General features: G+C 41.4%; 1 protein-coding gene across 4 annotated transcripts in view; it reads left to right on the forward strand.

Annotated features, from left to right (window-relative positions):
- Window positions 1–12,335, forward strand: part of ERCC3 (ERCC excision repair 3, TFIIH core complex helicase subunit) — a 53,054-nt gene extending 40,719 nt beyond the window's left edge. The window contains exons 13-15 of one of the 4 annotated variants that reach the window (XM_075933037.1): window positions 3,239–3,359; window positions 4,872–4,934; window positions 6,389–7,576. In XM_075933037.1, coding sequence (XP_075789152.1) covers window positions 3,239–3,359; window positions 4,872–4,934; window positions 6,389–6,399 — 195 coding nt within the window. In that variant the 3' untranslated portion in view covers window positions 6,400–7,576. Of the gene's footprint in view, window positions 1–3,238; window positions 3,360–4,871; window positions 6,366–6,388; window positions 7,577–10,108; window positions 10,262–11,787 lie in introns of those variants that run through there. The other 3 variants (XM_075933036.1, XM_075933039.1, XM_075933038.1) reach the window with 3 other exon arrangements.
- Window positions 12,336–12,715: the final 380 nt, after the last annotated feature.

Consider the following 12,715-nt stretch of genomic DNA (forward strand, 5'->3'; position numbering starts at 1 on the left):
CACTCTGCCTAGGTGAGCTTGGGGCCAATTGTAATATAATCCTTGGGGGAGAGCGAGAGAGAATGTTGGTTGGCTATGGGGAGGCAGCCAGAACTATTTTAGTAGAATTTCCTGGCAGCCCTCAGTGAGAGAGTGTAACCATTTGTAGCAAAGATAGATGTGCACCATGGTTGCCACATCTGGGACTGCTTTTGGATGCCTGGATAGTGACATTGGCACACAGTGCTTCTTTTCCTATCCTCGCCACGTGAGCAGTATGACCTCGTCCTCAGTGCAGACCTCACCTCAATTATCCATGACTTGATCACCTGGACACAGGATTGTGATAATGCACTTGACGTGGGGTCTATATCTTGAGACTCCTCAGAGGCTGAAGCTAGGGCAGAATGTTGAGTCCTTCCTGGTGAATGGAATTGCACATTGGGACCGTGTCAGATCAGTGCCCTGGGGGTCTGCAAGACTTGCAGTAAGCTTTCAGATGAAATTCATAGAACTATTTGTATCTTGTAAAGCCCTAAATAATTTGAGACTTGAGATCAGCTTTTCCCCTTGCTTGTCCGCCCCAGGTAAGTCTCTGATGGTATTTGAACTGGAGATGCTTGCAGGGCAGCGTATGTCTACACTTGTAGCCTATTTCGGAATAGGACTGCAAATGTAGGCATTCGGAATTGCAAATCAAGCCCAGGATTTAAATATCTCGTGCTTGATTTGCATCTTCCCGGCCGGGCGCCATTTTTTAAATTTACAAGCCCGGAATAACTGCCCGCGTCTACACGCGGCAGTGAAACGGGCGTTCGAAATAAAACCCTATTTCGAACTACCTGTTAAACCTCATTGCAGGAGGAATAACAGGTAGTTCGAAATAGGGCTTTATTTCGAACGCCCGTTTCACTGCTGTGTGTAGACGCGGGCAGTTATTCCGGGCTTGTAAATTTAAAAAATGGCGCCCAGCCGGGAAGATGCAAATCAAGCGCGGGATGTTTAAATCCTGGGCTTGATTTGCAATTCCAAATGCCTACATTTGCAGCCCTATTCCGAAATAGGCCTGCAAGTGTAGACATACTCGCATTCTCTGTGAAGGTCTGTGATTAGAGATCTTGCTCCCAAACATTGATCTTCAGAGTCTGGTTTCTTAATCTTTCTGGGATGCTCTAAAGAAATAGTCTCCGTTTGTGCCGATTCTGCTGAGATTCTGCTTTTGAAATGTACGAGAGCCCCATCCTAAGAATATTAAATTTAGATTAACTAATCAAATAGTCGATTGCCATTGACAGTTCAATTAGTCTATAAGGGCAGCTCTGTTGGGGCTCTTGTACCTTTCAAAAACAGAAGCCCTGCTGGGAGCACAGGACCAGCAGGGCTCTTGCTGCAGTTCAAAGGTGGAGGTGCCCTTACAGACTAATCGAATAGTCAATGGAAATCGCATTGACTATTCGATTAGTTCATCTAAATTTAATATCCTTAGGGTGGGCAATAATTTTCGCAGGGGGGGCACTTAATGAATTTTGTTATGTGTTCATGGGCTGGCTCCATCCTGGAAGGGGGTGGTACTGGGAACTAGCCTTCCCCCAGAATTGTCTGGGGCTAGAGGCTTTGAATTAAAAACACAGCAAAGGGCTCATGGTGCATGGCCCTGCCACTGCCATGTTGCCTAGCAACCGCCTGGGGTTGCTGCAGCTATTTAAAGGGCTCGCATCTCCTGCTGGGATAGTGCTGTCACTGACAGCCGTGAGCCATTTAAACAGGGTCCTGCTGCCAGAGCCACTACCTGGAAATTCAGTGGCACAGGCAGCAGGATATAAATAGAAAGTGGCCAGATGCAGTCTGCGGGCCAGATCAGAGTGATAGGAAGGCCGGATCCGGTCCCTGGGCCACACCTTGCCCAGCCCTGGTCTAGACATCCAAGGCATAGAATGAGTGCCTGTATTTTTATAAATTAGTGGTCTCCAGGTACAGATTGAACTTCTCTAGTCCAGCACCCTTGGGACCTGACTAGTGACAAATCAGAGAATTTGCCAGACCACAAAAGGTCAATATTATCTAGTAATATTACCAATATTTCCACTGCTTACTAGGCTCTGAAGACACTTAGGGGTAAATTAGAGCTAAATAACAGCCCAGGACACAGAGCCAGGACTGGTGGCTGTAAACAAACTTTATGGGACTGCAGGACGTTTGGCTAACTAAAATCATTCTGGACCATGGATATTGCCAGATCAGAGTGTGCCAGACTACAGAGGTTCAACCTATAATACATATTTTTATCTAAAATTCACCTTCCTTTAGTCTTTCATTCATCAGTGCTCTTCTTGACCCATAAACCTAGTAAAAAATTACATCAGATAAATTATTGTAATATTACTCTAAATGCACATATCTAAGTCTCATTGACAAAATGCCTGGGTTGCTTTTGAAAACAAAATTTGGGTTCCTCAGGCTTTGGGAGCTTTTGAAAAATGTACCCAAAGTGCTTCGAATTTAGACAGCAGTTATATGGAGAATTGTTTGTTTTAAATTAGACAGTGCAACCCTTCACACACGTGCAGAATTTGGTTGCTTGTTGCTTAGATTTCACAAGGGAATAGCCTGGATTTGAAAATGTGTCTGAAATAGATGTAACATTTGCATTATTGTATCTAAGGGTGAGGGGAAGGAGGACTTGGATTCTTGAATAGGTTTTTTTTTTTTTTTTTTTTTTTTTTTGCGCTGTGAGAGCCATAAAATCTATTACCCATATATAACTATATAGCCTTGAATTTGAAATAGCCTTACTAATTCCTAGCTAAATATCTTATTGTTTCATCTGGCTTTATGCCATGTTAGTGCAAATCTCTACATTTACATTTATAAAACTTATTTTCTGGTACCTTGCTGCTGTATTGTTTCCTGATTTGTATCAGAAGCACAGTTTAAGTAAGTTTACCTTATTTGGAATACACAATACATCAAGCAATATTTTCCTCCCAAGAGTTGGGTCTCAGTTACTTCCCATTGCCTCTTCCCATAATCTTTTCAAGTTATCAATAATTCTCGGCAAGAATTTCCATGCTATAGACATAGTCACTTGCTGATTGATCTAATTACCTAAGTGCATGTGTGTAGTTAATCTTTAAAGTATGTTCAGAAAAGGAGTTCTATAAAAATAACTTTACACTCCTGCTGTAGATGTTTTCTTTTCATCCTTCAATTCCATGATGTCTTCACTTATAGGCTAATTGTCCAATATCTCTTGTTTCCTAGGTACAATTGCAGAGGAATACAATGCCTTCTTTTATTCCCTTGTATCACAAGATACTCAGGAAATGGCATATTCAACCAAACGGCAAAGGTTTTTGGTAGATCAAGGATACAGCTTCAAGGTAATTTAGTCCCTTTTAATGTGGAACACTGATGACTTGCACTTACAATGTCAGTTTCATTGGAGCCTTAATGTATCTAATATGCTTCCTGAAGATAATGAAGGGTGCAAATAGTTAATTAGTTGGTGCTTACAGGCAACTGTTGTTGCCATAACATTACTGTACGTAACTGGGGAGTGGGACCAACGGAAGAACATTTGCATAGAAAAAATTGGCTGATTCCACAAAAACGGGAAGGCCTTAACCCAGGCCTGGGCAAAACACCCTCCGCAGGCCAGATCTGAAGCCACAGGATCTGTCCCATGGATGCAGGAGGGAGCCTCAGGCAGACTCCCTTGCTTGCCCCTCTCCCCACACACCGCTCAGAAAAGTGGCTGTGGGGCTGTTTGTGTTTTTTCACAAACTGAACAAAGGGGAGGGTTTGATCTCCAAGAAGATCTCACCAAACTGAGTGATTGGGCAACAAAATGGCAAATGAAATTTAATGTGGATAAGTGTAAAGTAATGCACATCTGGAAAAATAACCCCAACTATACGTACAGTATGATGGGGGCTAATTTGGCTACAACAAATCAGGAAAGAGATCTTGGAGTTATCGTGGACAGTTCTCTGAAAACTTCCACTCAGAGTGCAGCGGCAGTCAAAAAGGCAAATAGGATGCTAGGAATTATTAGGAAAGGGATAGAAAATAAGACCCAGAATATCTTACTGCCCCTGTATAACTCTATGGTACGCCCACATCTTGAATACTGTGTACAGATGTGGTCTCCTCACCTCAAAAAAGATATTTTGGCCTTGGAAAGGGTTCAGAAAAGGGCAACTAAAATGATTAGGGGTTTGGAACGGGTCCCATATGAGGAGAGGCTAAAGAGACTGGGACTTTTCAGTTTAGAAAAGAGGAGACTGAGGGGGGATATGATAGAGGTCTATAAAATCATGAGTGGTGTGGAGAGGGCTGATAAAGAAAAGTTATTTATTAGTTCCCATAATAGAAGAACTAGAGGACACCAAATGAAATTAATGGGCAGCAGGTTTAAAACTAATAAAAGAAAGTTCTTCTTCACACAGCGTGTTGTCAACCTGTGGAACTCCTTGCCAGAGGAGGCTGTGAAGGCTAGGACTATAATAGAGTTTAAAGAGAAGCTGGATAATTTCATGGAGGTTAGGTCCATAAAAGGCTATTAGCCAGGGGATAAAATGGTGTCCTTGGCCTCTGTTTGTCAGAGGCTGGAGAGGGATGGCAGGAGACAAATCGCTTGATCATTGTCTTCGGTCCACCCTCTCTGGGGCACCTGGTGCTGGCCACTGTCAGTTGACAGGATACTGGGCTAGATGGACCTTTGGTCTGACCCAGTACGTCCGTTCTTATGTTCTTATGAGGGGAGAGTGGTGCTGTTTCCGCCCCCAGCTCAATCCTATTGGCTGGTTTCTGGCCATTGGGAGCTGCCTGTTTTAAGAACAGACAGCAAGTGAAGCACCACTCCCCCCTTCCCTCACGCTCTTACTCTGCAGCCTGTGCGGGGGGAGGCTCCTGCCTGAGAAATGTGTTTGGGCTGCTGGCTGGGAGTCTCACAGGTAAGTCTCCCTGCCAGATTCTGTCTCTGGCACCCCAGCCCTTCCCTCCCCTCAGCCCACATAACCCAAATCCACTGCCCGCCTCCTGAGCCCATACCCCCTCCCAGACTTTCCACCCCAATCCCGTGCCCTAGGTCATAACCCAAACTCATGCTCCTCTTCCTGCACCCCAGTCCCCTGCCCTAGGTCAGAAATCTCTGCACCCTAGTCCCATGCCCCAGGGTCACAACTGCCTCCTTCATCCAAACTCCCTCCCAGACCCTGCATCTCTTCTGTTCATATCATGGAAGAGTGTGGCCCTCAACCACTTTCCAAATTCTTGAAGTGCCCCCTTCCTTTCCCCCCCAATCAAAAATTAATTCCCACCCCTGTCGTAACGTGTGCTTGAAAGTTTTGGAAGCCCTCCGATTTGAGTGTGTGGAGAATAGAAATCCAAGTAAACTAACTTTGAGTCCCCAGTTGGTCTCAGTCCACATCGCTGTAGGTGATAATTTGTATAGTCTACATCGGAGTCCAGAGAATATCTTGGTATATTTTACTTCCTCTGGCTACATCTTCAGAATGCTACTTTTTGTGTGTCTCAGTTCTTCTTGATGTTATCATGAAAGGCTTCATAATTGAATTGCAATTTGAACACCCTTTATTCCTGAAACAATATTGCCCAAATTAATGGCTCAGCGATTGGTATCTTTTCCTTTGGGGTTTGTTTTCAGGATCCACACTTAGAATAGTATCTCTGATTTTTTAATATCAAAGATAGCTCTCAAAATTTATATATGAGTTCAGATTCCTTAATCATTGAACTAGTGGTATCAGTAGGGCTGACATAGTTATCAATAACTATCCCGGCCGTAACAGGTTGGTATCAACATCACCTCAAAGATTAGCAGCACCATTATAAGAAGTCTGCTCCATCTTCCAGCAGAGAACCTTCTCCCCACCAGTTAGCAGACAGATCTTGAGTCACCAACATTCTTCATCCAGTTCCGAAGGCTCATGTTCTCCCAACAAGGCAGTCTTAAGAGGATTGTTGATGAAACAGAAACCTCATTGCCTAAGGACACTTATTTGACATTATATATTCTTTTGGTTCTGCTGTAATTGCCCAGTAACAAGAACATTTTAGAACTGCAAAAAATTATATGGTGAATCCAAGTAATATTACTTTGGACACCTAAAAGAGAAGGAAAAAAAGGTAACCAGTAGCCAAAAGGGTTTTGAGCAATTATGCACCCTCCCAAAAGTTGGATTCTTTAGTGGACTTTCCAGTTCATGAAAAAATGAAAGTCTGAGAGTACACCAAAGGACAAAGACCTAAAGAAATTAGATTTCTTTGGGAGAAAGGCTTATCCATCAACATCACTTTAGCTACAAATAGTGAACTAACAGTTTTGTTTGCAAAGTTGGATTATGTGACTTAGAACATACAATCTTTCTTTCTGCCCAAACTCTAGAGTGGCGTTAAAAATCATTGACAGAAGAAAACTAATGGAAAAGATGATACAAGCAGGCATGGATGCATCAGACACAATGGCTAGACATAGGGCCACTGCAGTTACTATGTAAAGAGCATCATGCCTCTGGACTTCCTAGGGAGACACAGAATTCAATAGATTCTTCAGTTTTGGGTACAGATTGAACAGACATACTGATGCTGCTACTTTACATGTCAGAAAAGACTTCAGAGTCACAACATGGTCACTGGACACTCAGTCCCAAACTGCAAGCTCTTTAGATACAAAAGGCAAACTAGACAGACACCCCTCTACGGCCAGCAAGGGCCTTCTGAGCACCCACCTAGAAAAACGCTGAGACACTCTCAAAAGAGGTAACCTGGAGTGGGGTCTACCTGGATACAACATCTAGAAGAATCATTTTTCCCATGTCTGTGGCCAGTTAAGACGATGACGTCAGAATACATCTCACTATTGAGAACTTCATATAGCAATCTTCCTGTATGAAAGCATTTTTGTAGCATATCAAGTTTGATCAAATAGTTACAGATTAGGGTTGATCTAAATAGTGAACAGGCCTACATGGTTATAGCCAAAAAAACCCTCAAATCACATTACTTGTATTTAAATATTTTGGATTATGGAACTAATTAGGCCACAGTAGAGAGATTTCCTTTTGCAAGTAATCCTTAGTTTTAGGAGTCTTAAATTGGCATTGAAACAAGGACAGCATGAATGCCAGATGGCTGTTGCCAAACTTGAGGGCTGATACCATGGGAAATAAAGATTAGGTTTTTTTAAACACTTGCTTTGTATGGAGAGCTTTATGTACCATTTATTAAGTAGTTGCTTGTGTTATATCTGTATGTATGGGGAAAAAGCTACCATTTTCATATCTTCTTGCTATTTTTTGTTACTCATTTGCTTTTTAAATAGAACCCTCCTGTCGTGATTCCTTGCTCAGAACCCTGTGAGTTAACTGAGTTTGGATGATGTTCTATCTCACTGCAGATGTACCCGGCATTGCTTGGGTCCTTAACTGTGGTAGTTTTTTAAAAAATGTAAAAGAAAAATATGCATGCCTTATTTAAATGATGGGGCACAAATGGGAGTGCAGGGATCAGAGCAGGGGATGGGGGCTCAGGACAGGAAGTGGGCAGTGCAGTAGTCAGTGGAAGGTGTGGGGTGCTCAGAGTGGAGGGTGAGGGGTGGAGGAGGCAGGACAAGGGTTTGGAAGGGGTTGGGGGTGCCAATCAGGGCAGGGGGTTTGGAGGTGTGGGAGGGGCTCGGGCAGTGTGTGGGAGGTGCTGGAGTCAGTGTGAAGTGGGAACTCAGGGCAACAGATTGAGTGTGGGGGAGGCTTCCCCCACATCTGGCACTCTTTGGAGCGGGGGGCACTTGCCTTGTCCAGTGACTGGCAATGTGAAAATCCCTACCCCCAACTGGCCGCTGTCTTGCTGCTGCGGCTGTCCCCTGTGGTCCCTCTGCAGTGTATCTGTGCTTCCAATCAACCCCTTCTCCTGTGTTAGAGAAAACAGTCCCATTCCAAGCCCTTTCCATTTCCTTGGCCAAACCAAACTGTGACCTTGCTTTAAGATAGGATAAGAGGAAGCTGTGTGCCAAATGTGGTGGTCCTAGCTCTTATCGTTTAGGATGAGTTCTTGAACAAACTGACTCGCAGGACAGACTCACAGACAGACGCATAAGCTCTCTAAGGGTATGTCTAGACTGCATCCCTCTGTTGGTAGAGGGATGCAGATTAGGCAGGTCGACATTGCAAATGAGGCAGGTATTTAAATATCCTGCACCTAATTTTCATAAAAATGGCAGTCACGTTTTGCTGACTCGGCAGTCTAGAGGGGGATCTGTCGAGAGAGAGAGCCTTTTTCGACAGATCCTATAAACCTCCTTGCGGGAGGCATAAGGGATCTGTCGAAAAAGGCTTTCTTTCTCAACTGATTCCCCCTCTAGACTACTGCTTTTTGCCAACAAAGTGCTGAGTCAGCAAAATGTGGCCATTTTTATGCAAATTAGGTGCAGGATATTTAAATCCCTGCCTCATTTGCAATGTCGACCTGCCTAATCTGCATTCCTCTGTCGACAGAGGGATGCAGTCTAGACATACTCTAAGATATCTAGATAGATATAGATATAGATTAAAGTATATTCCCTTTGAAAATTCTTGCTCCACAAATATAAGACTTAAGGTAAAATCTTAGACCAATAGCAGAAGAAACCTGCTAGACTAAAGAATTGATGACAACTTTTAAATTTGACGCTTCTTGAGCTAGGCCGGTTTGAAACAATTATGTATTATTGAAATGCAAAGATTCTCTCTAGTTGTACACATAATTTTTTAAACCATCGTAAGAGACAGATTCATACACTTTAAAATTTTTAGTCTTTCTATACTTTTTCCTGTTAGAAGATGGACATGATTTTAGCAGATTATAATCTGTTAATCCATGAAAAATATCAAGACAGAAAGGGCAATTGTGATCTAGTTATGCCTATGTAACAGAGGCCATCGGACTTCCCTGAATTAATTTTTGTTTAGATATTTTTCTAAAAGATACTTGTGCAATCTTGATTTAAAAAATCTCCAGTGAGGTAGTTGGCAAATTGGTGAGCTATTGATAGGTTTTGCAGTGGTTAATCACGCTCACTGTTAAAAATTTGCACCTTATTTCTAGTCTGAATTTGTCTGGCTTCGACTTGTAGCTGTTGCACCTTGTTATACCCTTGTCTGCTAGATTAAGGAGATAGCTATTAAAATTTTGTTTTGTTTGTAAGTATTTGTTGACTGTGCCAAGAACCAGTCCCTGTGGAACCTAAGTAGATATGCCATTGATGAATATTTCCCATTTCTGTTTACACTTTGAGACATGTTTGCTAGCCAGTCTTTAATCCACTTTTGTTCCATGATGATGATATACCTTTTTTCTTATTCAAATGCTTTATAGAAGTCTAAATATATTACATGAACATTATACCTTTGTAATTTCATAAATATGTGTATATATAATATTGTTTGACAAGATAAGTTTTCCATAAACCATGATGACTGGCATTAATTATATGTTCTAAACAGCTATATAAACCAAAGCTTTGTAAAATATTATCACAGTTTGGTGTCCTAGCTTCCTAATGGTATAAAGCATTAACCTCTTAACTGTAGAAGTTAGAGAACTTGAGTGTTCAGCAGATATCTAGATTGAAATGGGAAAAGCCAGATGATAAATCAGTATGAACATATGACCATACTGTATCAGACCAAAGGTCCATCTAAATTAATGACAGATGTTGAGTCAAATTAGAAGCTTCATAACTGCTTAAACATAAACTGTGTCACCATCACATGTCAAAATACTCAACATAAAATTCTTAAATCAGTTTTAAGTTCTGAAGGCATTTTTCTTTCTTTGCCTATTTGTAAATTTTGACTGTCGTTGATGGAAATATTTCTGTCAGTTTGTGTGTGCTGTGAAATCTAGGTTTATCAACATTTACCAATTTAAAAATGTAATCTTTCCAAGCCTACATATAATAGTTTTAGCTGTGAAGCAAAGCCATTGGATTCCTAATGCACTATAAATGCAGTAAGGTCCACTGGGGGATGTAGTTGATTTTCTTGGGAGCAGGGAAGACACTAATTTAAAAAAAACAAAAAAACCCTAAACTCTGAGCAAATTCCTCCTCCACTACATTCTTGCTTCCTAGGTGATCACAAAGCTTGCAGGAATGGAAGAAGAACAACTTTCATTTTCATCCAAAGAAGAGCAGCAGCAGCTTCTTCAGAAGGTCCTGCAAGCCTCTGACCTTGATGCTGAGGAAGAGGTGGTAGCGGGAGAGTATGGCTCAAAGTCAACTCAGGTAACTGAAGAATGTTTAGCTTCTTGTAATTGTGGATTACAAATGCCACAGAACTGGATCCTTACTTCCTGATCTGTCTACTGCATAATAGTGATATCATCTGAAATACGCAGAGCACTGGAAAATGGAATTCTTTATTTTCAGTTTTATAACACCTGGCTGGTGATAAGAGTAAATGCTAGCTGAGGTACTAGGAAGAAATGAGACACTTGAGCAGCTGTGAGCTCTACAGCATCCTTTTACATTTTAGGACATTGGTGACAAATGGCAGATAAGAATTTCTGCTTTTATAGAGATCAGTTTTATAAAATGCACATTAAAATATCCTAGAGCACTTAAATTTATTTGCAGTGTTATACGAGTAGAAAGGTTTCATGCTCCAAGACTTTATTCCTAGAACATAGTACTTCAAATAGTCGAAATAAAACAGCATATAACAAAAATCGATCTTAGTGAAGATCCATAATAGTCAGTCCTAAGTGTTTTCCTACTAGTTAGTATGAATTAACCAAAGGGGTGAATTTGTAGCGGATTAGTTAAACCGCATTCAATTCCTGTATGCAAACTCTCACTCAGTGTTCAAGTGACCTTTGTTTGGGTTAGTGTAATCCACTTCTAAAGTGAATTAAGCTGAACTGAACTAAGGCCACTTTAGTCAGAATGATGGTGTTCCTGCAGGCATTTAATATGGTTTAACTAAAGCACTTTAAAATTAATTTTGATTAATTTTCCTGAGCATTCCTGTGTAGATCAGCCTAAGGCTTGCTAATACATTGTGTTAAAGGGACATCATAGTACAGGTTGGACCTCCAAAAACCGGGACTCCTTCATCTGGCAACTGGACCAGGGAGTCCTGGCTGGGAGCCCCAGTGGCAAAGAGGGCTGGTGGCTTGGAGCCCTGTGGCACTGGGGCAGGGACCGGAGCAGGAGAACAGCCAGGGCTGTGGTAGCCTCAGTAGCAGGGATGGGGATGCGGCAGCCCTGGTAACGGGGCCGGGATCATAGCAGCCAAGGCAGCTAGGGCTGATAATGGGTAGAGGAGGCAGGCTCGGGGGGCCAGTAGTGGGGGACCTCCCCTGGTCTGGCAAATTGCCTCATTCATGACCGATCAAGTCCCGAGGGTGCCAGACCAGTGAGGTCTAGCCTGTAGTTCAGCTCACATTTCAGGTTTGTCCATTAACTGTGGTGGAATTGGGCTGGGATACTTTTTAAATTCTGAATCCATTGAGGTATCCTTTCCTTGAATTGCTTTTAATTTAAAAGCAATTTAAGGAAATTACTTTTGTTATACCTGCTTTAATTGGTCAGGCATATTACTCTTGCAGTATGTTGTGAGGCACTTGATTGAGGAGTATGCCTGGTGCAAAAATAGGGTAGTATTAACCTACACACTTCCATATACAAAATTCTTGATCCTCCACTAAGTGTACAGTGTTTTAGTATTGTATCTAGCTACTTCGGCATCAGTAGGCTAAGGAGATTGTATATATAATTAAATTGAACATTTGTGATTTTTCTTACTCTAGGTGTCCCGTCGTTTCGGCACAATGAGCTCTATGTCTGGGGCAGATGATACAGTTTATATGGAATATCTCACCTCAAGAAGCAAGGCATCTTCAAATAAACATGTTCATCCACTTTTCAAACGTTTCAGGAAATGATGTAATATGGATGCATTTTGTCAATTGTGGACGTATTTATCCTTCTGTACAGTAGAAGATGGATCATAGCCCTTAAAGGACTCTTTAATGCGTAGCTATATAGGTGCATATACAGTTAGCAATATATTTGTGCTAATAGGTGAGAGTGAAAGATGTTCTAAAAGAACTGAACCCTGGTTATACCTGTGTGGTGTTTCTAAGATAAGTAACCTTTATTTTTATCAAGTGAATTTAAAGACCACTTTTTAAGCAAAGGCTGCAAAGGTGGAAGTTTTTTGTATATCAAGTTTGTACCAATGTTTAAAATGTTGTTTATCTCATAAATACTGTATTCTGGTTGGGGGAAAAAACCACCACAAAATCTAAAATGCTTGAAGGAAAAGCTTAAATAAAAAAACTTGAATAAAATTCAATCATGCACATGTTTATTTTTTACATAGGGAGACTTGAGTACTGTAATTTGTACTCCTTATATAACCTATTGTAAATTTGTAACAAACTAGGCTCAAAATGTCATGAAGTTTAAAAGAAAAAAACGTGGAGAGAGACTTTGTCACTGGAGTAAACCTGGGGAAATAATTTTAAAAGTTAATGAGCAATCCATTTATTCTGTATTTTTGGGGTTCTTACTACAATTTATTTTCTGTTGTACAAATCATGCACTGCAATCATAAATAATACTCTTTAACATACTTGTTACCATGGAAATTAGTTTTGGATAAAAATATGTCATTTTGGCTTGCTACAGGATGAGTTGGAAGCTGGGCTGTGATGGCGCAAGTGCTTTTTAAAA

Source organism: Pelodiscus sinensis, chromosome 7, assembly GCF_049634645.1.
Source record: "Pelodiscus sinensis isolate JC-2024 chromosome 7, ASM4963464v1, whole genome shotgun sequence".
Taxonomy (NCBI): Eukaryota; Metazoa; Chordata; order Testudines; family Trionychidae; genus Pelodiscus; species Pelodiscus sinensis.